General features: G+C 39.5%; 1 protein-coding gene across 4 annotated transcripts in view; it reads left to right on the forward strand.

Moving 5' to 3' along the window:
- WDR70 (WD repeat domain 70) overlaps positions 1-23,056 on the forward strand; it is a 310,180-nt gene that overhangs the window by 265,565 nt on the left and 21,559 nt on the right. For all 4 annotated transcript variants that reach the window (XM_019930128.3, XM_073802066.1, XM_019930126.3 and 1 more), the window contains one exon: positions 21,714-21,814. In XM_019930128.3, the coding sequence (XP_019785687.2) occupies positions 21,714-21,814 (101 nt within the window). The remainder of the gene's footprint in view (positions 1-21,713; positions 21,815-23,056) is intronic.

Here is a 23,056-nt window from a genome sequence, read left to right on the forward strand (position 1 = left end):
TAGCCTCTTTTCTAAGATAAATTCCAGAATATAATTTGATCTTGAATTTAAAAGCTCACCTTTGTCTTTGTGTAGATGGGACCCTAGCATGTTTATATATTGTGTAAAAAGCTTCCATTACTCTATTTTATGTGAAAAAGCATAGGAGAGAAGGAATGGACTAAATGTAATTTGGAGATGACCTATCATTTTTGTAAAAGGTAATTATGTTTAGAAGAAACATAGAAATTTTTAAGTCTTTTCAAAGTTCCAGTTATTTCAGGAAATGCTGTGACATAACATTTAAAACTATTATTAGCTTAGTGATATTTCATCAAACTATACTTTGTTGCAAAATGATTAATAGAATTTCCTTTTTTAGTAATATAAATCAAGGGACATGGTTTATGCAATTGTACTAGTATATTACCATTTATACTCTTTAACCCAAGCATAGTGAAATGAAGTTGTTTTGACCTGGTATTAAGATGGTGGCCTCTTCACCTCAGTTGCTTTGGGCAGTAATTTAAGAGACAGCAGACATTCCCTTGTGTAGAGAGAAGAAAAAGGTGGAAAGGAAAACAGCCAGAAATTTCACGCTTGGTCCCAACTTCTCTTCTAATTTGTTTGTTTACATAGTTTGGTGAGGGATCTCTGTTTCTGTAAACACTGAATGAACAAAGTGAAGAGAAGAAAAAGAAAAACTAAACCTTTATTTTTAAAACATAGCTATAGCATTTAGCACGGCTACTGAACGGAAGGGAAGGGAAATTTGCTTTGGCATTTTCAACTAGACTGTAGGCATTTCAAAGTTGATTGAGAATCCTGGTGCCCATATAAGAGAGATAATAGTAAAGGTCTTTTAAGGAAGAAAAAAACTCATTTGTGATCATCTGACGAATATTTGATTATCTTTAGGAATGCTTTTTAAGCATTGAAGAGAATAGATAGCAAAGAACAAGGATTATCTTAGAGTTTTGTTTCTTTCTACCACTACTTGTTCTCTGCAATATCCCTTTCCCGTGGGAGATGAAATCCGGAGTAGGCACACTTACTTACTTACTGCCTACCTACCTACAGGCTGTATCTCTGCCCCTTATTATCATAGGTATTGGTTGAAAAATACATAATTATTGTCAAAGTTATGTTAATTAAGTAATAGTTTATATATTTACCAAAAGGTGGGGAAAGTTTCTTATTTCAGACATACTTATCCGATTACAGAGATAGCCTACTGCATATATTGAGGAGAAGATAAGGTCCATATTGTGTAAAAAAAAGAAAGAGATTTCTTTAAAAGAACAAAAATTTCCATAAAAATACCAGCTGTCTTTCCTTCTTTATATAGTTAGGTGAAGTTCTGAAGAGAACTTGAGTTCTCATTATTTTTCTAAACATCATATCTTATCACATTACCCACAGATTATACTGAGATATGACCTTTAAATTAATGAATTTTGATGTCCAAGAAAATTGCTATATGTGTCAATATATAAAATGACATATAACATATAAAATGAAAGGATTAGCACTTCCATTTCACATAAAAAGTTTTTGTGTTCTTATTAGGAGAGAATATTGATATTTTATATCGAAAGAGATTGAATAAGTATAAATGGATATAATGGGGCCATGAAATAATAGACCCTTCATGAATCTAGCTATGTATCTTAATTAATAAGTGTAAGGGACATGCTGACTCTTCAGACTACAATCCCCCCATGTTATTTGTACATGTGAATGAGAGAAGAAAGGTCATTCAAATTAATGGATATTCCAAGGAGTTCTCAGAATTGGCTTTGGAATGTGTCTTTGTTCTTATATTTGAATACAGATAACGACTAATATGGGAATTTACTTCAAACTTAATGAGTTAATGAAGCTGTGCCTGTGAAAGCTTGTCTCTGAAGGAGCTGAAGAACTCAACTGTTCTTCCATTTTGTACTGGGAATAGACTAATGATCTGTCTTACTGATATAAAGTCCCAGCTCAGGCCGAATCACACGTCTTTAAGCGTTTTCTAGAAATAAAGGATTCAAGCGATGTCTTTGCCCAGTCAGGATCGCATAAGGAATAGTAGTGCAACAGTGCATTAAGTAGACTTCCCTGTGCTATACAGCATGTTCCCATCAGTTGTCTATTTTATACATAGTATCAATAGTGTCTATGTGTCAATCCCTATCTCCCAATTCCTCCCACCCCACCCCTTTCCCCCTTGGTATCCATACATTTATTCTCTACATCTGTGTCTCTGTGTCTGCTTGGCAATTAAGGTCATCTGTACCATTTTTCTGGATTCCACATATATGCGTTAATATACGATATTTGTTTTTGTGACTTACTTCACTCTATATGACACTCTTCAGGTCCATCCACGTCTCTACAAATGACCCAGTTTCGTTCCTTTTTGTGGCTGAGTAATATTCCATTGTTTGTATGTACCACATCCATTCTTTTTTTTTTTTCATACCCATTCTTTATCCATTCCTTTGTTGATGGACATTTAGGTTTTCTTTAAGTAGCGAAGAAAAGAGATGCCATTGGGTTATGATGGAAAAAAATATTACATTTTTACCACTTTTGTGATTTGACTTACTAAACCCTTTCTTCAGATTCAGTAACTGGAACTCAGCTGGAGTCCCCTGCTGAGTTAGCCTCACAGTGTCCAGAATGGGGGTAGTGTCCATAAGATGTGATTAAATTACTTTTCATTGCACCTACAGGTATCATGCTATGGATGTTCCAGGACAGTAGTTCTCAGGATTTAAAGAGTGCAGTTGAGTGTTCATCTGTAGGCACGTGAGAATAGAGAGGAAAGAAACCACCAATTTCATGATGGTTTAACTGTTAATATGTACCTTATCAAGTCTTAAAATGCTTTACGTAGGGAAAATGAAAGGAACAAGCTTAGTGCTGATTATTTTTTATTATTTTTAAAGTGCACAGTTCTGTGATTTTTAACCCCTATAGATTCCTATAGTTCCATCAATACAATCAGGATACAGAACAGTTAGTTCCATCACCCCCTAAAAACTCCTTTGTGCCATCCCTCTATAGTCACCCTCTTACCCCCTCCCTCGCTCTCCACTCCTTATCCCTGGCATTCACTGGTCTGTTCTCCATCACTATAGTGTTGACTTTTCAAGAATGTCATACAAATGGACTTACATAGTGTGTAACCTTTTTAGATCAACTTCTTTCAGCAGAATCCTTTGAGACTCATCCAGGTTAGTTGTGCATATCAATAACTTGTTACATTTTATTGCTGAATAGTATTCCACTGTATGGATATAGCACAGTGTTTTTATCTACTAAAGGACGTTTGATTATTTCTAATTTTTGGAGATTACGGATGGAGCTGCTGTAAGCATTCGTATAGAGGTTTTTGTGTGAATGTAAGTTTTCTTTTCTCTAGGGCAAATACCTAAGAGTAGGCTTGCTGGGTCATATAGTGAGTGTATATTTATTTTTATGAGAACTCCAAGCCATCTTCAGATTAACAATGTCATTTTGTATTCCCACCAACAGTGTATGTGTTTTTTACTTACTCTGCATCCTCACCAACACTTTGTATTGTAGCATTTTTTATTTTATACATTCTAATAGGTGTGTGGAGTGGTTATAATGTGAATTTTCCTAATGGCCAGTGATGTTGAATATCTTCATGTGTCCATTTTCCATAGTTGTATTCTCTTGGGTGAAATGCCTCTTCAGGTCTTTTGCCCTGTTTTAAATGAGGTTGTTTGTTTCTTACTATTAATTTTGAGAGTCCTCTATATATTCTAGATACCAAGTTCTTGGGCTATTCTCTCCCAGTCTGTTGCTTGTTTTTTTCTTTTTCTTAATAGAGTCTTTTACAAGGCAAAATACATTATTTTTTTAACATCTTTATTGGAGTATAATTGCTTTACAATGGTATTAGTTTCTGCTTTATAACAAAGTGAATCACTAATACGTATACATATGTTCCCACATCTCTTCCCTCTTCCGTCTCCCTCCCTCCCACCATCCCTATCCCACCCCTCTAGGTGATCATAAAGCACCGAGCTGATCTCCCTGTGCTATGCAGCTGCTTCCCACTAGCTATCTATTTACGTTTAGTGTACTTATGTCCACGCCACTCTCTCACTTTGTCAAAGCTTACCCTTCCCCATCACCATATCCTCAAGTCCATTCTCTAGTAGGTCTGTGTCTTTATTCCCGTCTTGCCCCTAGGTTCTTCATGACCATCTTTTTTTTTTTTTTAGATTCCATATATATGTGTTAACATACGGTATTTGTTTTTCTCTTTCTGACTTACTTCACTTTGTATGACAGACTCTAGGTCCATCCACCTCACTACGAATAACTCAATTTTGTTTCTTTTTATGGCTGAGTAATATTCCATTGTAAATATATGTGCCACATCTTCTTTATCCATTCGTCTGTTGATGGACACTTAGGTTGCTTCCATGTCCTGGCTATTGTAAATAGAGCTGCAATGAACATTGTGGTCCATGACTCTTTTTGAATTATGGTTTTCTCAGTGTATATGCCCAGTAGTGAGATTGCTGGGTCGTATGGTAGTTCTCTTTTGAGTTTTTTAAGGAACCTCCATACTGTTCTTCATAGTGGCTGTATCAATTTACATTCCCACCAACAGTGCAGGAGGGTTGCCTTTTCTCCACACCCTCTCCAGCATTTATTGTTTGTATTTTTTGATGATGGCCATGCTGACCGGTGTGAGATGATATCTCATTGTAGTTTTGATTTGCATTTCTCTAATGATTAATGATGTTGAGCATTCTTTCATGTGTTTGTTGGCAATCTGTATATCTTCTTTGGAGAAATGTCTATTTAGATCTTCTGCCCATTTTTGGATTGGGTTGTTTGTTTTTTTTGATATTGAGCTGCATGAGCTGCTTGTAAATTTTGGAGATTAATCCTTTGTCAGTTGCTTCATTTGCAAATAGTTTCTCCCATTCTGAGGGTTGTCTTTTTGTCCTGTTTATGGTTTCCTTTGCTGTGCAAAAGCTTTTCAGTTTCATTAGGTCCCGTTTGTTTATTTTTGTTTTTATTTCCACTTCTCTAGGAGGTGGGTCAAAAAGGAGCTTGCTGTAATGTATGTCATAGACTATTCTGCCTATGTTTTCCCCTAAGAGTTTGATAGTGTCTAGCCTTACATTTAGCTCTTTAATCCATTTTGAGTTTATTTTTGTGTATGGTGTTAGGGAGTTTCATACTTTTACATGTAGCTGTCCAGTTTTCCAAGCACCAGTTACTGAAGAGGCTCTTTTTTCTCCACTGTGTATTCTTGCCTCCTTTATCAAAGATAAGGTGACCATATGTGTGTGTGTTTATATCTGGGCTTTCTTTCCTGTTCCATTGATCTATATTTCTGTTTTGGTGCCAGTACCATACTATCTTGATTACTGTAGCTTTGTAGTATAGTCTGAAGTCAGGAAGCCTGATTCCTCCAGCTCCGTTTTTCTTTCTCAAGATTGCTTTGGCTCTTCGGGGTCTTTTGTGTTTCCATACAAATTGTGAATTTTTTTGTTCTTGTTCTGTGAAAAATGCTAGTGGTAGTTTGATAGGGATTGCATTGAATCTGTAGATGGCTTTGGATAGTAGAGTCATTTTCACAATGTTGATTCTTCCAATCCAAGAACATGGTATATCTCTCCATCTCTTTGTACCATTTTTAATTTCTTTCCTCAGTGTCTTATAAGTTTCTGCATACAGGTCTTTTGTCTCCTTAGGTAGATTTATTCCTAGATATTTTATTCTTTTTGTTGCAGCGGTAAATGGGAGTGTTTCCTTAATTTCACTTTCAGATTTTTCATCATTAGTGTATAGGAATGCTAGAGATTTCTGTGCATTACTTTTGTATCCTGCTACTTTACCAAATTTATTCACTAGATCTAGTAGTTTTCTGGTAGCATCTTTAGGATTCTCTATGTATAGTATCATGTTATCTGCAAACAGTGACAGCTTTACTTCTTCATTTTCGATTTGGATTCCTTTTATTTCTTTTTCTTCTCTGATTGCTGTCGCTAACACTTCCAAAACTATGGTGAATAATAGTGGTGAGAGTGGGCAACCTTGTCTTGTTCCTGATCTTTGTGGAAATGGTTTCAGTTTTTCACCATTGAGGACGATGTTGGCTGTGGGTTTGTCATATGTGGCCTTTATTATGTTGAGAAAAATTCCCTCTATGCCTACTTTTTGGAGGGTTTTAATCATAAATCGGTGTTGAATTTTGTCAAAAGCTTTCTCTGCATCTATTGAGTTGATCATATGGTTTTTCTCCTTCAGTTTGTTAATATGGTGTATCACATTGATTGATTTGCGTATAGTGAAGAATCCTTGCATTCCTGGGATAAACCCCACTTGATCATGGTGTATGATCCTTTTAATGTGTTGTTGGATTCTGTTTGCTAGTATTTTGTTGGGGATTTTTGCATCTATGTTCATCAGTGATATTGGCCTATAGTTTTCTTTCTTTGTGACATCTTTGTCTGGTTTTGGTATCAGGGTGATGGTGGCCTCATAGAATGAGATTGGGAGTGTTCCTCCCTCTGCTATATTTTGGAAGAATTTGAGAAGGATAGGTTTTAGCTCTTCTGTAAATGTTTGATAGAATTCGCCTGTGAAGCCACCTGGTCCTGGGCTTTTGTGTGTTGGAAGATTTTTAATCACAGTTTCAGTTTCAGTGCTTGTGATTGGTTTGTTTATATTTTCTATTTCTTCGTGGTTCAGTATCAGAAGGTTGTGCTTTTCTAAGAATTTGTCCATTTCTTCCAGGTTGTCTATTTTATTGGCATACAGTTGCTTGTAGTAATCTCTCATGTCCTTTGTATTTCTGCAGTGTCAGTTGTTACTTCTCCTTTTTCATTTCTAATTCTATTGACTTGAGTCTTCTCCCTTTTTTTCTTGATGAGTCTGGCTAATGGGTTATCAATTTTGTTCATCTTCTCAAGGAACCAGCTTTTAGTTTGATTGACTTTTGCTGTCGTTTCCTTCATTTCTTTTTCATTTATTTCTGATCTGATCTTTATGATTTCTTTCCTTCTGCTAACTTTGCGGGTTTTTTGTTCTTCTTTCTCTAATTTCTTTAGGTGCAAGGTTAAGTTGTGTTTTCGAGATGTTTCCTGTTTCTTAAGGTAGGATTTTATTGCTATAAACTTCCCTCTTAGAGTTGCTTTTGCTGCATCCCATAGGTTGTGGGTCGTCATGTTTTCATTGTCTTTTGTTTCTAGGTATTTTTTGATTTCCTCTTTGATTTCTTCAGTGATCTCTTGATTATTAAATACTGTATTGTTTAGCCTCCATGGGTTTGTATTTCTTACAGATTTTTTCCTGTAATTGATATCTAGTCTCATAGCGTTGTGGTCAGAAAAGATACTTGACACAATTTCAATTTTCTTAAATTTACCAAGGCTTGTTTTGTGACCCAAGATATGATCTATCCTGGAGAATGTTCCATGTGCACTTGAGAAGAATGTGTATTCTGTTGTTTTTGGATGGAATGTCCTATAAATATCAATTAAGTCCACCTTGTTTAATGTATCATTTAAAGCTTGTGTTTCCTTATTTATTTTCATTTTGGATGATTTGTCCATTGGTGAAAGTGGGGTGTTAAAGTCCCCTACTATGATTGTGTTACTGTCGATTTCCCCTTTTATGGCTGTTAGTGTTTGCCTTATGTATTGAGGTGCTCCTCTGTTGGGTGCATAAATATTTCCAATTGTTATATCTTCTTCTTGGATCAATCCCTTGACATTTTGTAGTGTCCTTCTTTGTCTCTTGTAGTAGTCTTTATATTAAGTCTATTTTGTCTGATATGAGAATTACTACTCCAGCTTTCTTTTGATTTCCATTTGCATGGAATATCTTTTTCCATCCCCTCACTTTGTCTGTATGTGTCCCTAGGTCTGAAGCGGGTCTCTTGTAGACAGCATATATACGGGTCTTGTTTTTGTATCCATTCAGCCAGTCTATGTCTTTTGGTTGGAGCATTTAATCCATTTACATTTAAGGTAGTTATCGATATGTATGTTCCTATTCCCATGTTTTTAATTGTTCTGGGTTTGTTATTGTAGGTCTTTTCCTTCTTTTGTGTTTCCTGCCTAGAGAAGTTCCTTCAGCATTTGTTGTAAAACTGGTTTGGTGGTGCTGAATCCTCTTAGCTTTTGCTTGTCTGTAAAGATTTTAATTTCTCTGTCGAATCTGAATGAGATCCTTGCTGGGTAGAGTAATCTTGGTTGTAGGTTTTTCCCTTTCATCACTTTAAATATGTCCTGCCACTCCTTTCTGGCTTGCAGAGTTTCTGCTGAAAGATCAGCTGTTAACCTTATGGGTATTCTGTTATGTGTTATTTGTTGGTTTTTCCTTGCTGCTTTTAATAGTTTTTCTTTGTATTTAATTTTTGATAGTTTGATTAATATGTGTCTTGGCGTGTTTCCTCTTGGATTTATCCTGTATGGGACTCTCTGTGCTTCCTGGACTTTATTAACTATTTCCTTTCCCATATTAGGGAAGTTTTCAACTATAATCTCTTCAAATATTTTCTCAGTCCCTTTCTTTTTCTCTTCTTCTTCTGGGACCCCTATAATTCCAATGTTGGTGTGTTTAATGTGGTCCCAGAGGTCTCTGAGACTGTCCTCAATTCTTTTCATTCTTTTTTCTTTATTCTGCTCTGCAGTAGTTATTTCCACTGTTCTATCTTCCATGTCGCTTATCCGTTTTTCTGCCTCAGTTATTCTGCTATTGTTCCCTTCTAGAGAATTTTTAATTTCATGTATTGTGTTGTTCATCACTGTCTGTTTGTCTTTAGTTCTTCTAAGTCCTTGTTAAATGTTTCTTGTATTTTCTGTATTCTATTTCCAAGATTTTGGATCATTTTTACTATTGTTATTGTGAATTCTTTTTCAGGTAGACTGCCTATTTCCTCTTCATTTGTTAGGTCTGGTGGGTTTTTGCCTTGCTTCTTCATCTGCTGTGTGTTTCTCTGTCTTCTCATTATGCTTACCTTACTGTGTTTGGGGTCTCCTTTCCTCAGGCTGCAGGTTTGTAGCTCCCGTAGTTTTTGGTGTCTGTCCGCAGTGGCTAAAGTTGGTTCAGTGGGTTGTGTAGGCTTCCTGGTGGAGGGGACTAGTGCCTGTGTTCTGGTGGATGAGGCTGGGTCTTGTCTTTCTGGTGGGTAGGTCCCCGTCTGGTGGTGTGTTGGGGTGTCTGTGGCCTTATGATGATTTTAGGCAGGCTTTCTGCTAATGGATGGGGTTGTGTTCCTGTCTTGCTAGTTGTTTGGCCTAGGGTGTCCAGCACTGTAGCTTGCTGGTCGTTGAGTGAAGCTGGGTCTTGGCGTTGAGATGGAGATCTCTGGGAGATTTTTGCCATTTGATATTACGTGGAGCTGGGAGGTCTCTTGTGGACCAGTGTCCTGAACTTGGCTCTCCCGCCTCAGTGGCACAGCCTTGACGCCTGGCTGGAGCACCAAGAGCCTTTCATCCACACGGCTCAGAATAAAAGGGAGAAAAAAAAGAGAGAAAGAAAGAATGAAGATAAAATAAAATAAAATAAAGGAAAGTTATTAAAATAAAAAATAATTACTAAGAAAAATTTTAAAAAAGTAAAAAAAAAAAAACGTACAGACAGAACCCTAAGACAAATGGTAAAAGCAAAGCTATACAGACAAAATCACACCCAGAAGCATACACATACATACTCTCTAAAAGAGAAAAAGGGAAAAAATATATATATATCTTTGCTCCCAGAGTCCACCTCCTCAATTTGGGATGATTCGTTGTCTATTCATGTATTCCACAGATGCAGGTACATCACGTTGATTGTGGAGATTTAATCCTCTGCTCCTGAGGCTGCTGGGAGAGATTTCCCTTTCTCTTCTTTGTTCGCACAGCTCCAGGGGTTCAGCTTTGGATTTTGACCCACCTCTGCCTGTAGGTCACCTGAGGGCGTCTGTTCTTCACTCATACAGGACGGGGTAAAGGAGCCACTGATTCGGGTGCTCTGGCTCACTCAGGACGGGGGTGGGGGGAGGGAGGGGCACGGAATGTTGGGCGGGCCTGCGGAGGCAGAGGCCATTGTGACATTGCACCAGACTGTGTGTTCTTCCGGAGAAGTTGTCCCTGGATCCTGGGACCCTGGCAGTGGCGGGCTGCACAGGCTCCCAGACAGGGAGGTTGGATAGTGACCTGTGCTTGTACACAGGCTTCGTGGTGGTGGCGGCAGTAGCCTTAGTGTCTCATGCCCGTCTCTGGGGTCCGCGCTGATAGCTGCGGCTCGCGCCCGTCTCTGGAGGTACTTTTAAGCGGCACCCTGAATCCCCTCTCCTTGCGCACCAGGAAACAAATAGGCAAGAAAAAGTCTTGCCTCTTCGGCAGCTCCAGACTTTTTCCTGGACTCCCTCCCGGCTAGCCGTGGCGCACTAGCCCCCTTCAGGCTGTGTTCACGCCACGAACCCCAGTCCTCTCCCTGGGATCCGACCAAAGCCCGAGCCTCAGTTCTCAGCCCCCGCCGGCCCCGGCGGGTGAGCAGACAAGCCTCTCGGGCTGGTGAGTGCCGGTTGGCACTAATCCTCCATGCGGGAATCTCTCTGCTTTGCCCTCTGCACCCCTGTTGCTGTGCTCTCCTCTGTGGCCCCGAAGCTCCCCCCTCCAACACCTGCAGTCTCCGCCCGCGAAGGGGCTTCCTAGTGTGTGGAAACCTTTCCTCCTTCACAGCTCCCTCCCACTGGCGCAGGTCCCATCCCTGTCCTTTTGTCTCTGTTTATTCTTTTTTCTTTTGCCCTACCAAGGTACGTGGTGAGTTTCTTGCCTTTTGGGAGGTCTGAGGTCTTCTGCCAGTGTTCAGTAAGTGTTCTGTAGGAGTTGTTCTACATTTAGATGTATTTCTGATGTATTTGTGGGGAGGAAGGTGATCTCTGCGTCTTACTCTTCCACCACCTTGAAGCTCCTCCAAAATACTTTAATGTTGGTAAAGTCTAATTTATCAGTTTTTTATTTTGTAGAATGTAGCTTTGGTGTCACATCTAAGAATTCCTTGACTGACTCCAGGTTACACAGATTTTCTTCTGTTTTCTTCTAAAAGTTCTATGGTTTAATGTGGTTCATTTTGGGTGTGTGGTTTATTTTGAGCTAACCTTTGTGTAATAGAGTGAGATATAGGTTGAATCAAGGCCAGGACTAGGGTCAAACTCAAGCACAAAATTGAAGGAGGTATCAAAAAACTCAGTAATCAAAGCAAATTAACATTTTAATGCAATATTATAAAAAATAAGAATTAATGCATAAAATTCATGATGAGTAAAATTCCAGTGCTTTAAATAAAAATGGGATTGGTAACAGCGCTATGCCAAGCTGTATTGAAGCCCGAGGCAAAAGGAAAATTCAGTTGTACTGAGGCTGCCTTAATTTAAACTTTTGATCTTTTGTTCCTTACAGGTTTTTTTGTAGCGGGGGATAGGGTGGAGTACCAGAGTGGGGAAATAGTAAACTCACTGCTGCCTTAGTGATACTTTGAATTCTGTGCTAATTCCCCGGTCCACCTACTACTATTTAGTTTTCAGAAACCTGAAATTTAGGTTTTATAACTGCATTCAGAGGGAGAGACTGAGTGGAATGTGATCCCTGTATCTCACCCAGCACCAGGAGATTTTTTTTTTTTTTTTTTTTTTTGTGGTATGCGGGCCTCTTACTGTTGTGGACTCTCCTGTTGCGGAGCACAGGCTCCGGACGTGCAGGCTCAGCGGCCATGGCTCACGGGCCCAGCTGCTCCGCGGCATGTGGGATCTTCCTGGACTGGGGCACGAACCCATGTCCCCTGCATCGGCAGGCGGACTCTCAACCACTGTGCCACCAGGGAAGCCCATGAGATTTTCTTTTAATTAAAAAAATCATAACTGTGGTGGAAAACTATGTGAAATAAATAATGAAATTGCAGCAAATGTGCCTAGGAGGAAGCGCGAAGATCACTGCACATTTGCAAGGACGTTCACATTATAGGAAATAAAATAATGTCTTTGATCCTAGTGCGAGTCCCCTCTGCTACACTGGTGATAGGTTCCCTTCACATAAGTATGCCACAGGCAAAGCTGCTGGCTTTTGCTTCATCAGCTGCCATCTGGCATCAGGCATACGTTGCTCCGTGTCTCAATATTATCTTCCAGAGTCCATCTTGCCTACCTGAGGACCACGGCTCAACTCTCCTATATGAAAATTAGACTTTAACAGAAGAGTTTACAACCTCCCTAAGAGTTCATTTCTGTTTATGAAATCCCATACCATCATATCTTTTTTTTTTTTTCATTATTTTTAGGCTCACATTCTCATGCTTAGAGCCCACATCCTTTACTCTAGTCCTCAAGGAATTGGAGAACAGCTGGTCAACATCCTCTATTTCCTTTAAGATTATAAAGTTGCTGTTCTGTCTTCTCTTGTCTAAGTGAACCAAACTTAGTTGTTGTTGTTTTAACCTTTCCTTGTGGGTCATATTTTCTCAACACTTCTGTTATCTTTGGTACTCTTCTTCTCAGACATTTCTGGATTTTCCAGTGACCGAATTGGAGTAAGGGACTCCTTGGTGCCCTGTGGGTGGGAAGGGCATTATATTCCCGTGGTGAGAACAATGTATGGCACATGGTAGGTGTTTGGTGAAAATGTGTTTGTTAATTTTGCTTTACCTTCTGTTATATTTTATTATAGTATGTTCTTATCGGGACTTACTGTAATGGCCTATTCCGTACCAGCTTCTCTTGTTTTTGTTTTTTGTTAATAGTTTTTTCTAATTAATTTGGAATTTCAGAGCATAAATATGTTTTCTTTTAGATTTGATGAAAGAAGTACAAATTTTAATTGTCTCCTTCTTTAAAACTTGAGATGATCTTTTTTCAGACCTACTAAAAATAGCTATGTTTTGATTTCAGTGGAGGAAGCAAGTTTACTGTGGATGCTTAAAATACTGGTAATCTAAAACTGTAATGAATATAATTTGTTTTGGTCGTTATACTGTTAATGAATATGATCTGTTTCCTGGATCTCTTTTGTAGAACACACTCTGCTTTGAAGTAAAAATTATTTCTTGGAATTTGTCACTGTATTTTATCAAAATTCTAATCTTTATTCTTCCTTAGAAGACGAATTCTGATGTGCTTATCATTTCATTTCTATTCTCATTTCCAGTCTCTTTTAAAAGAACAATTTATAAATTTAACCAGTAGACTCTTAGTTCAGGAGCAGTTATTTAGAGTCTCTATTCAACATTTTCTTCTTTGAAATAACGTTTGCTGCAGGAATCCAGATTCAAAACCTATAGTGAGTTGTCTTTTCCTATAATTATCTGTCTGACAGTGATCTCATTTGGGGAGTTACAATTAGATGAAGAACCTATCACATCCTGCTTCAGGCTTCATAAATCATTGAAGGCGGAAGAATGAGGACTAAAAGCAGGGCTTGTCCAGTTTAGTACTTTATTCCTTTTCTAGTGTCATTTAACCCTGCAACATGCTGTATTAAAAGGCATCTACTACTTATTTGGTGTCAGCAGTCTCATGGAAATGTTTTCTGTTTACTATTTTGCTTCTATTTCTAGTCCTTCAAAGCAATAGAAACAGTCAATGTTTCCCTTTTGATTAGTTAGAAACTTTTTTTTTCTTCTCTACACAAGAGTTTGGTGTTTTATTGAATTGGCATTTAAACATATCTATACTTCCTAGTATAGAAATAATTGCCACGAATGGCAAAACTGGGTGAAGAATCACCTACTAGATAACACGACCCTGAAGGAGAAACATACTTGATGCTATAAAATATCAAGAAAAGAGAACTTGATTTTGCAGATATGTAAATTTTGTAGGTGTTCAAAATGACACGGTATTCTTTATAAAATGTATAATGTATAATACAGTAATGACCAGTGCTCTGTTGTCCAAACCCAGCACCATATTACATCACACTGGTAGAAGACCAAGTGAAGGACTTATATGTCTTGTAAGATTTTCTACCACGGATTTTCCTCTCCCAACCAGAATTCGATGAACGATCTTTGGTAACAAGTTTTCCGGCTGTTCTATCAGAATTCTGGCCAGACTTTCACAGTTTATATTAGTGTGGGGAAGAAAGACTTCTATAATTAACACATGTCCCAGGATAGTGTTTTTTCCTTTTTTGGAGTGATAGATAATGCTGTGTCTTGTATGATGAGGGGTTGTGAGACCCCCAAAGGGCTAAATAAAAGAATATGATTTGTAAAACATCTTTACCTGTACTATATTAAGACAAATAGTGCTTTACGTATCCTGTATAGTTCATCTTCGAAGATTCAGCTTTTTCTTTAATTTTTGGTTTTACATACTTGATGATTTCCAAGATCTGATCATATATATTTCTTATCTAGTAGTTAGGGATTTCAAGCTTTATCCATTTGTGCTTTGTTTATTTATATAAAGAAAAGATTTATGGTTATTATCTTTATTCCCATCTCGAACTACTTATAAATGAAGAATGGTAAAGGGGTCTGTGTCTGTGTAGATTAGATGGAGAGAGATGGCGTTAGGTACTGCTTCCCAAGCTCTTTCACAAGCTGGTCCTCATGATAGATGATAATGTGTGATATAACAGACAAACCCACTCTTTGCTGGAACTTACTTGCCTGAGGCTCCAGTGCCCCAGGCCCCTCTCAAGCCTGCACGGCTCCATATCTTGACACACTTGATCCATCCTGTGCCCACCAGTAGGAAGTTCTACAAGAATATTGGGAATGTGCCTCCAGTAAGCGCTGCTTCTTTTTGTTTTTTTTAATTTTTGAATTTCATTTTATTTATTTTTTTTACAGGAGGTGCTTATTGGTGATCCGTTGTTGTTGTTGTTGTTTTTTCGGTACGCGGGCCTCTCACTGTTGTGGCCTCTCCCGTTGCGGAGCACAGGCTCCGGACGCGCAGGCTCAGCGACCATGGCTCACGGGCCCAGCCGCTCCGCGGCATGTGGGATCTTCCCGGACCGGGGCACGAACCCATGTCCCCTGCATCGGCAGGCAGACTCTCAACCGCTGCACCACCAGGGAAGCCCAGTGATCCGTTTTATACATATTAGTGTATACATGTCAATCCCAATCTCCCAATTCATCCCACCACCACCACCACCCCAAGTCACTTTCCCCCCCTTGTTGTATTTGCCTTGTAGGATCCACCACTGGTGTCACTCACCCTGTGGACTCCAGCTTCCAGCCTCTTATTTGTTTCCTGCTCCCAGACTGTCATTAATAAGAATAATTACCAGATTTTTTTTTTCAATCATTATTTGTGATTTTTTTTTTTTTTTTTTTTTTTTTTTTTTTTTGCCTCTGTAAGTTCTTCTCAAATAGCAGATTGGAGCAAACTAACATTTAGTGTTTTGAATTAGAGGAAGAAAATTGTATTTAATTTTCTTACCCAAGAGATGTTCCATTTTCTCTGAGATCTTTTTCTCGTGATGAAGTTCTTTAGGCAAGTTTATTATCAGATACAGATGTGATTCATTTTGTGCCAAGGACAATTACCAGGTTCCAGATTTTTGCTGCTTGAGCAGTTACCTTAATTTTAGAGCAGAGGCTGTAAATAAACTGATTTTAATAAATGCATTTTTCCATCCGTTTGGTAGGACTTAATTTGTTAATTAGATACCAGTTTTTAAAAAGCATAATCTGTGCATCTGTATCAAATATTTATGGCAGGAATAGAGCAACACTTTTCCTTGTTTTTTGTTTTTTGCAGCAACCCGTACATTTATAAAAGTGCCATGGCATTTTTTCTTTTCACCATTGAGCTTCTATCTGGTTTATCAGCGAGAGAATTGTTTGGGGCAGGGAAGGGGGAAGATTAAGAAGATTTCCAGCAAAGAGTGATAATTGCTACAAGTCTGGCCCTATGGTAGAAGTTCCTTAGAGTTGGAGGAATGTGGAGGAGGAAACAAGGATAGGCACGTGCTCACTTATGAGAGCAGAGAAAATGTCTTTAATCGTTTTTATTTGAGGGATGTCTCCATGGAGATCAGGTGGGTGTTGAGGAGTCTTATTTATTGTAGACTAAGGCTTACTCACCAGGTTTGCTTCCTGAACTTTAGAGGAATGAAACTAAGCCCGATGGCCCATGCACGCTGCAAAATCATCCAAGTTTGGGAAAAGCAAGGCTTTGGGAGGACAGGACAAATAGCCTGGAAGAGTTTAAAGATTTCCCATCTCGCTCTTCTACCTCCCTGGCTCAATATTTTAATGTGGAAAGCAGTTTTTCTTTCTCTGTGAAATAAAACTTGGGCTTGTGCAAATCCAAAGAAAATTCTTTCTCCAGTACCTTTCCATTTTCATCTGCCTTCTTTTTATTTGCTTTGGACTCGCATCTTGATCTGTGTTCTTAGTTTGGGGGATCAGCATATACATGGCCTTTCAGATGTATTGGGTAGTCCTGAGGGTGTCCACGACCGTAAGACTGCCTCTACACAAGTGTGCAAAACTGTGTGACAGTCTCCTCCCCAGACAGGTGTTAGGCTCTTTATTTGAAATTTTGGAAAATGCTCCTTCTCCCAAGGAATCACTGGGTTAGCTTATCCATTCTTGCACTATGTGACAAAAACCAAACATGAAAAAACCAGATGGAGTTTCTTTTACAGTGTGGGTCAGCAGCTGCGAAGGATCAAGAAATGGTGTTTCATCATAATCATGATTAAGATATAAAATTATGAAGGATGTTAGGCTTCTTTTAGCATGTGAAGTAGAATAAGGGTGGTGTTTAGATATGTGCATTACGGATGCCTAAGATGTTATGCAGGCATTGATTTTTTTCATAGTAACATTTGTGAACTGGGGTAGTAGTTCCTTTTTCCTTCCTTATGATTTTAGTAATACCATCTGCTTTTTAGTATAAACTTCTCTTTCTGGGTCAGGTGGGTTTGGAGATGATTTTAAATCTGCCACATCCCTTCCTCCCCATCATCTTCTAAAACAGGCCTTTGCATAATTAGGTGGTATAAAGAAATGAGCACTGGAGTTGGGAAAACCTCCCTGCTGAGCCCAGCTCCTCTGTGTACAAGTTATGTGACCTTGGGAAAGTTACCCAGCCTCCTACAAGCCTCAGTTTCTTCTTCTTGTGAAATGGGGGTGAGATAACTAATTTTGTAGTTTTGCTGTGAGGATTCAACTACTTTAAATAACATAAAGTTGCAGATACCTAATAGTTCCTTTCCTACCATGTCCTAAAATATAAATTTATTTCTCTCATTGATTTCCTCCTCTTCTCCTTATTTGCTTCCATGATTTCACTTAAAGTAAGCAAAACAAAACCACAGAAATAAATTATTTGGAATTTTTTGTGGCCTTTTTACTTTTGTAGAGGGGTAATTCCAAAATTCCTGTTTTGGAATCTTGACACTGCCTTTTGTACACAAAGTGCTTTCTTCTTCTCTGCCCCCCACCCCCTCTTTTTTCTCTGGTCTTCACAGAGAAGAAAGATCTCTGTATTGAGCACATGAAAGTCTTGTAACTCCTTGTCATCTTGCTTATGATCTCCATCGCCAGTTACTGTCTCTTTGTGGCTGCTGCTAGAGCTGAGCACTTTTGGGGCAGACTGTGGTTCCTCTGCACTGCCAGATTATCTAAAATGACAGTAGGTTTTGGTTTAAAAGGCTAAACTGGGACTTCCCTGGTGACGCAGTGGTTAAGAATCTGCCTGCCAATGCAGGGAATGTGGGTTTGAGCCCTGGTTCGGGAAGATCCCACATGCCGCAGAGCAACTAAGCCCGTGCGCCACAACTCCTGAGCCTACGCTTTAGAACCCGTGAACCACAACTCCTGAGCCCGCGTGCCACAACTACTGAACCCCATGCGCCTAGAGCCCATGCTCCGCAACAAGAGAAGCCACCGCAGTGAGAAGCCCGCGCGCCTCAACGAAGAGTAGCCCCCGCTCACCGCAACTAGGGAAAGCCCGTGTGCAGCAGCAAAGACCAAACACAACCAAAAATAAAAAATAAATAAATTTTAAAAGACTAAACTTAATTTTTATGGTAACATGGGGGTCAGCTTAGGCAGCTAGGGGAAGCCAGTGGTGGTCCCACGTGCTTCGGTAAGATGAAGTAGATTAGTATAAGAATAAAACCCTTTATCGATTTAATTAAGTACATCAGTATATTAAAATATGCAGACTAACTTCAGAATCTAGTTCTTTGCAGTACAGTGGCCTTCTGCTTTCTCTTTGGTCCATGCAGATCTCCTGTCATGACAGTTTCCTCTGCTCCTTTAATTCAGATGTGCTCTCTACCCTTCATTTGCTGTGTCACTCAGCAAATGTGTACGTCTGAATGTGGCAAGCCCCCAGCTACAGAAGTACCTCTTCAAGAACAGAGGATGGAAGATGTCTTTGGTGGATGGTTGACTGAGTGAATGCATTCCTTCTAAGTAGTTATAGCTCATCTGTCTTCTGATAGCTCCTTGGGCTTCTAGCAGGCACGTGTCCCATTGTTGTTAAGTAAAACCCAGTATGTGTGTTTGACAAGTTAGCAGTGTGGCAGCTCTACTTGCTCCCCAGCCTCGCTGCCGTCTCAGGGGTTGTTTGGTTTGGCAGATGGCCAGCTCTCTGCTATAATATGCATTTCCTTCACAGGACAAAGTGTGGAGCCGCATTAGCTGCAAAGTTTACGAAGGTTAGCTAAACATACACAATAAATATTAATAAACAAAAAAAGCCCACCCACCTTTGACTTTGAATTCTGTTTCTTCATTCCATGTTTTGGAATCCTTGTAATATTTGATTAATAGCCAGTCTTAGGGTAATTGAGCCTTAAGTATCTTTTACTTAAGTCAGACTGCTCCCAGAGTCTTCATTGGCTGCTTCGGTGACTCACTGCCACAGTGGATGGAGCTCTGGAATGACTGTTTAGTTCAAGGGGTCTCATTTGCCTTCTCCTTGCTTCCATGTAAAAAGCCATGTGTGTGTCTAAGGGCTTTAGAGGGTAAAAGCTGTGAACAGGAATAGAGGTGCAGTGCCCCGAGCTTGGACTCCCTGGAAAGCCATCAGACATTGGTCTGTTGGCCTGGGCCGTTGCCTCTCTCTAACATTTACACCCTCAGCATAGAGGGAGAGAGTAACAGTAACCTGCTGCCCCTGGAAACTGCCTGTTTGGCTGGGTGTCTTGGAATTTACCAGGCCTACACTGTGGATCTTTTCCAATTCTGCACCCTGCTCACTTGAAAACATATTTGAGAACCAGTAATCTTAGACTGCTTAGCCAGATCTCTAGAGAACCAAGGAAGAGAAATAACTTTAATGCTATGTCCTTAAAGTTGTCCTGGGGCGATTTGTGGGTGCTGAGATTTCTGAAGTTCCTTGAAAGCCCCTCTCACTCTCCTCCCTTGCTCTCTGGTCCTTGCACATCCCTCTTTTTAGGCCCACATTGTGAGGGAGCTAACCCTACTCTGTTTGTGGGGTACTTGAGTATAATAATGATCTGGAGAAATCAAATTATCCCTCCTAGGGAGTAGTGAGTTTAAGTTGAAAATTGTCTCTACCTCCACCTAGCAAAGCAATCCATTTAGGCTTGGGTGAACTGTAACTTTAAATTCATCTCTGCAGCAAACATTTATTGAGTTCCAGACACTAATCTAGGCACTTGGGATTCTTGGCTATGTAAAACAGACGAAGATCGGCCTGTGTGGAACAGATATCCTAGTAGGGGAGGCAGACAATAAGCATAATTAACAGTAAACTATATAGTACTTTAAAATGGGATACATGCTGTAAAAACAAGGCAAGTAAGGGGAGTTGTGTGATGTTTTAAATAGGGTGGTCTGGGTAGTTATGACACTTAAGCCAAGACTTGAAGGAGATGAGCATTGGCTTGGATGAACTTATTCTAGGTAAGATATGAAGTTATGTTTGTGACTCTTTTCATGTTTCCACATACCTGGCCTTGACCATCTGGAAATTCCCAGTGGTCTAGGCGTACTTCTCAAATTAGTCTCAGTGGCTGGCAGAGAACCTGGTAGTCAGGTTGTGCTTTGCAGACCATGAACTACTGATATACTTAATTCCATCTTACCAACCAGGCACAGTTTTATTAGGAGAAAATGTGACTTTTTATACACATGCATTCTAAAGTAAGTTTCATGAGCATATGCACAAAGCAACAACCACCCCACACCCTAAAAGCCAAACTTTGATTTACTATTTTCATCTTTTACTAAAAATATGATTTACTATTTTCAGGTTTTTCTGTTAATATTCCCTCAGCGTTATAAATGTTTTATCATCTTTTAGCACTTGCTAGTAGACATTGGCTAGCAGGCCCCACAGGTTTAAGAAAAATTGCGGAAAGAAAACTTAAAACTGTGAAAACCTGCCCTTTGAACTTAGTTTTCCCCCAACGACAGGGGAAACACAACCACTCTGATTTGGTTTTCTCAGTAGAACATCTCAACGCTCTTCAGTGGTGCAGAGCTTAAGAACCACTCTTCTCGAATATCGTCAGGCATGAATTAGAAGTTCTGCAGACTCTTTTACATTTCCTTCTTAGTTTCTCAGGAATCTCAGAGTAGGAATTGCAGCCATTTAACTATATGCATTTTTTTTTTTTGGCCAGTCAGGTGGGAGCCAGAGTTTCTATCAAAAGGGGTTGCAGGGATTCCCAGATATTCTGTCTTAAGAAAAGAGCTGGATGGCTGGGGAGAAGAAACCAAAGAAATCCATCCCGAGTTAGATTATTTGGGAGACAGAAATTCCATGATTTGCATTTTAGTATTAGAACAGAAAATGGCAATATCTAATTGTACCCTTTTTCCCTTAGTCCTTGTACATTGCCAGGCACGTGAGAGGTTCCTGATAATCATTGAATTAATGTTTCCACTCATTTCTTGCTCTATCAGAGTGAGATCTGCAGAACCCAGCACATGCTGTTTCTGCCTACCAGCCTTAGCTTCATTTTTTCCCCCTTAATTCTATCCCTGCCATCTCTTCCACCTCTGCCCTCTTACTTCAGCAAAAATTAAAAACAGGCTGTACTTCTCACTAAGAACTCGTGGTTCTTTCTGACCCCAGAGTACCACTTATTTTCCTTACTAGTGATGAACTCACAGGCTCATAACTTCCAGTGAACCTTCTCCTAAATAGCTTTTCATTCAGGTTAATATCAAGGCTTTATATTCCATATCTCTGTTTTACTTCTGCTACTGACCTGCTGGTTTATCTCATAGATAGGGAGATATTAGTCAATGTTTGCAAATGTGTGTTGTTCCTGAAAAAGCTTTATGAGATTTCGATCTTTGTAAACTAAAAACAGTAACCACCTGGTCTCAATATGCTGTCCAGAGGGGCATATTTATTGTGTGTATAAAAGCATGAAACACTGAGATCTAAATCTGCTTCAGTGGTAAAATGAACTGAGTTATGTGGGTTCAGCATTCTAAGATGCCAGCCTCATATGGCAGCAGAGCTGGGAAAGCCCAACTTTGTGGTTTCAAGGCTGTCAGGGAAGGAGAGGAGGGATGTCAGGAAGGGAGCATCTTTTTTATTTTTATAGAGTATCACACAGATAACAAGTGATAGAACAGAACTCAACCTCAGGAACACAACCCTATGGTTTAGAAGAAAATGCCCTAAAAGTTACAGGTAGTCATCAGGGTGATTTTCAGTTTCGTAAACAAGCCATCAAAGTACCAGCAGATTTTTTTTCCATTTTTATGTACCCTCTTTAGTTGACTACCATGCCTTTCCTTTACAGAGTGTTGTCCGCTGCCTGTGGCATCCAAAGCTGAACCAGATCATGGTGGGGACTGGAAACGGATTGGCTAAAGTCTATTATGACCCCAACAAGAGTCAGAGGTATTTCATAAGTATTGCCTGTTTTAGATGGATGACAGCAACTGGGGGAGGGTTTTCTTTTTCCACCCCCACTTTTATTTATTTCCCTCTTTGATGGGGATCCACCCTTTTAGAAAATGCAGCTGGCACAGAGTAAAGCCTCAAACTCCTAGTATTGTGCTTTAAAGAGGATTTGGATATCTCCCTTGATCCATACAGAATTCAAAGTGAAAGTTTCCTGGGGATTTGCAGTTCTTTAGCTGAAATGTTGAGTGCAAGGGGAGAAAAAGGCCTGCCCACTTTGCATACCACCCTGGACAGTGGCATTAGCAGTGATGCATGTAAGGGATTAACAGAGCAGGGAACTAACCACTTATAGGAAATGGAAACTAGTCCGTTCTGTTCCCTTTCTGTTTGGGCTTTTATCAGGTGCCGGTTTGGATGTTTGGCAGGGTTGTTCTCTGCCAGCAGAGGAGGACAGCACAGCTACTTTCCCCTTCAATCCCATGTCTGTCCCCAAATGCCAAATTTAAGCATACCAGTGTGCTTCAAGGATCCGAAAACTTCACTAGAGGCTCAGTTAGTCTCTCAGTTATTTCTCTTTTCCTTGGGCACAAAGGTAAACATGTATCACCAACCCCCCAAAAGATGGTTTTGTTTCTCTTTGTTAAGCTATAGTGAGTGATTAGCTCTTTCTTTAGAGTCAGCCTTGGCCAGCTAGTACTAAAATGCACATGCTGTATTTACTGGGGTCCCCCGTAAACCTGTTTTGAGCTCCCACGTTCTTTCAGGGGAAGGGAAACCCATCCTCTATTAGTGAATATGTATTGACTATGATTTGGCTCGGAATAGAAGCAGACAGAATTTTCTGGAGTTGGAACCTTTGCCCTATAAAATAAAGTTATATATTGTGGTCTTTAAGAACAAATAGGATTTTGTTTGTTTTTTAATAAAGAAATTGAAATGCTAATGTAATTAGGATGAGAGGAGGGAGTCTGTTTTACTTGAGAAAATAATGAACCCCATTTGATAGCACCCTTTAGAAGATTCCTATCTTTGGAATCTTTACTTTAAGAAATTTGCTTATTTGTTTTTGTTTCTCCTGAAACGGATGCTCATTATTGCTAAGGAGAAGTGAAATGTTCTAAGCACACTTTTGGTTAATCCCACACATTCTTGGACTGTAGCCCCTTGGCAACACTGCCAAGCTGACTCAGTTCCAGATCACTTGTACTCTTGTATTTGAATTGTAGGCAAATGCCA

This window comes from Tursiops truncatus, chromosome 3, assembly GCF_011762595.2.
Source record: "Tursiops truncatus isolate mTurTru1 chromosome 3, mTurTru1.mat.Y, whole genome shotgun sequence".
In the NCBI taxonomy this organism is placed as follows: Eukaryota; Metazoa; Chordata; class Mammalia; order Artiodactyla; family Delphinidae; genus Tursiops; species Tursiops truncatus.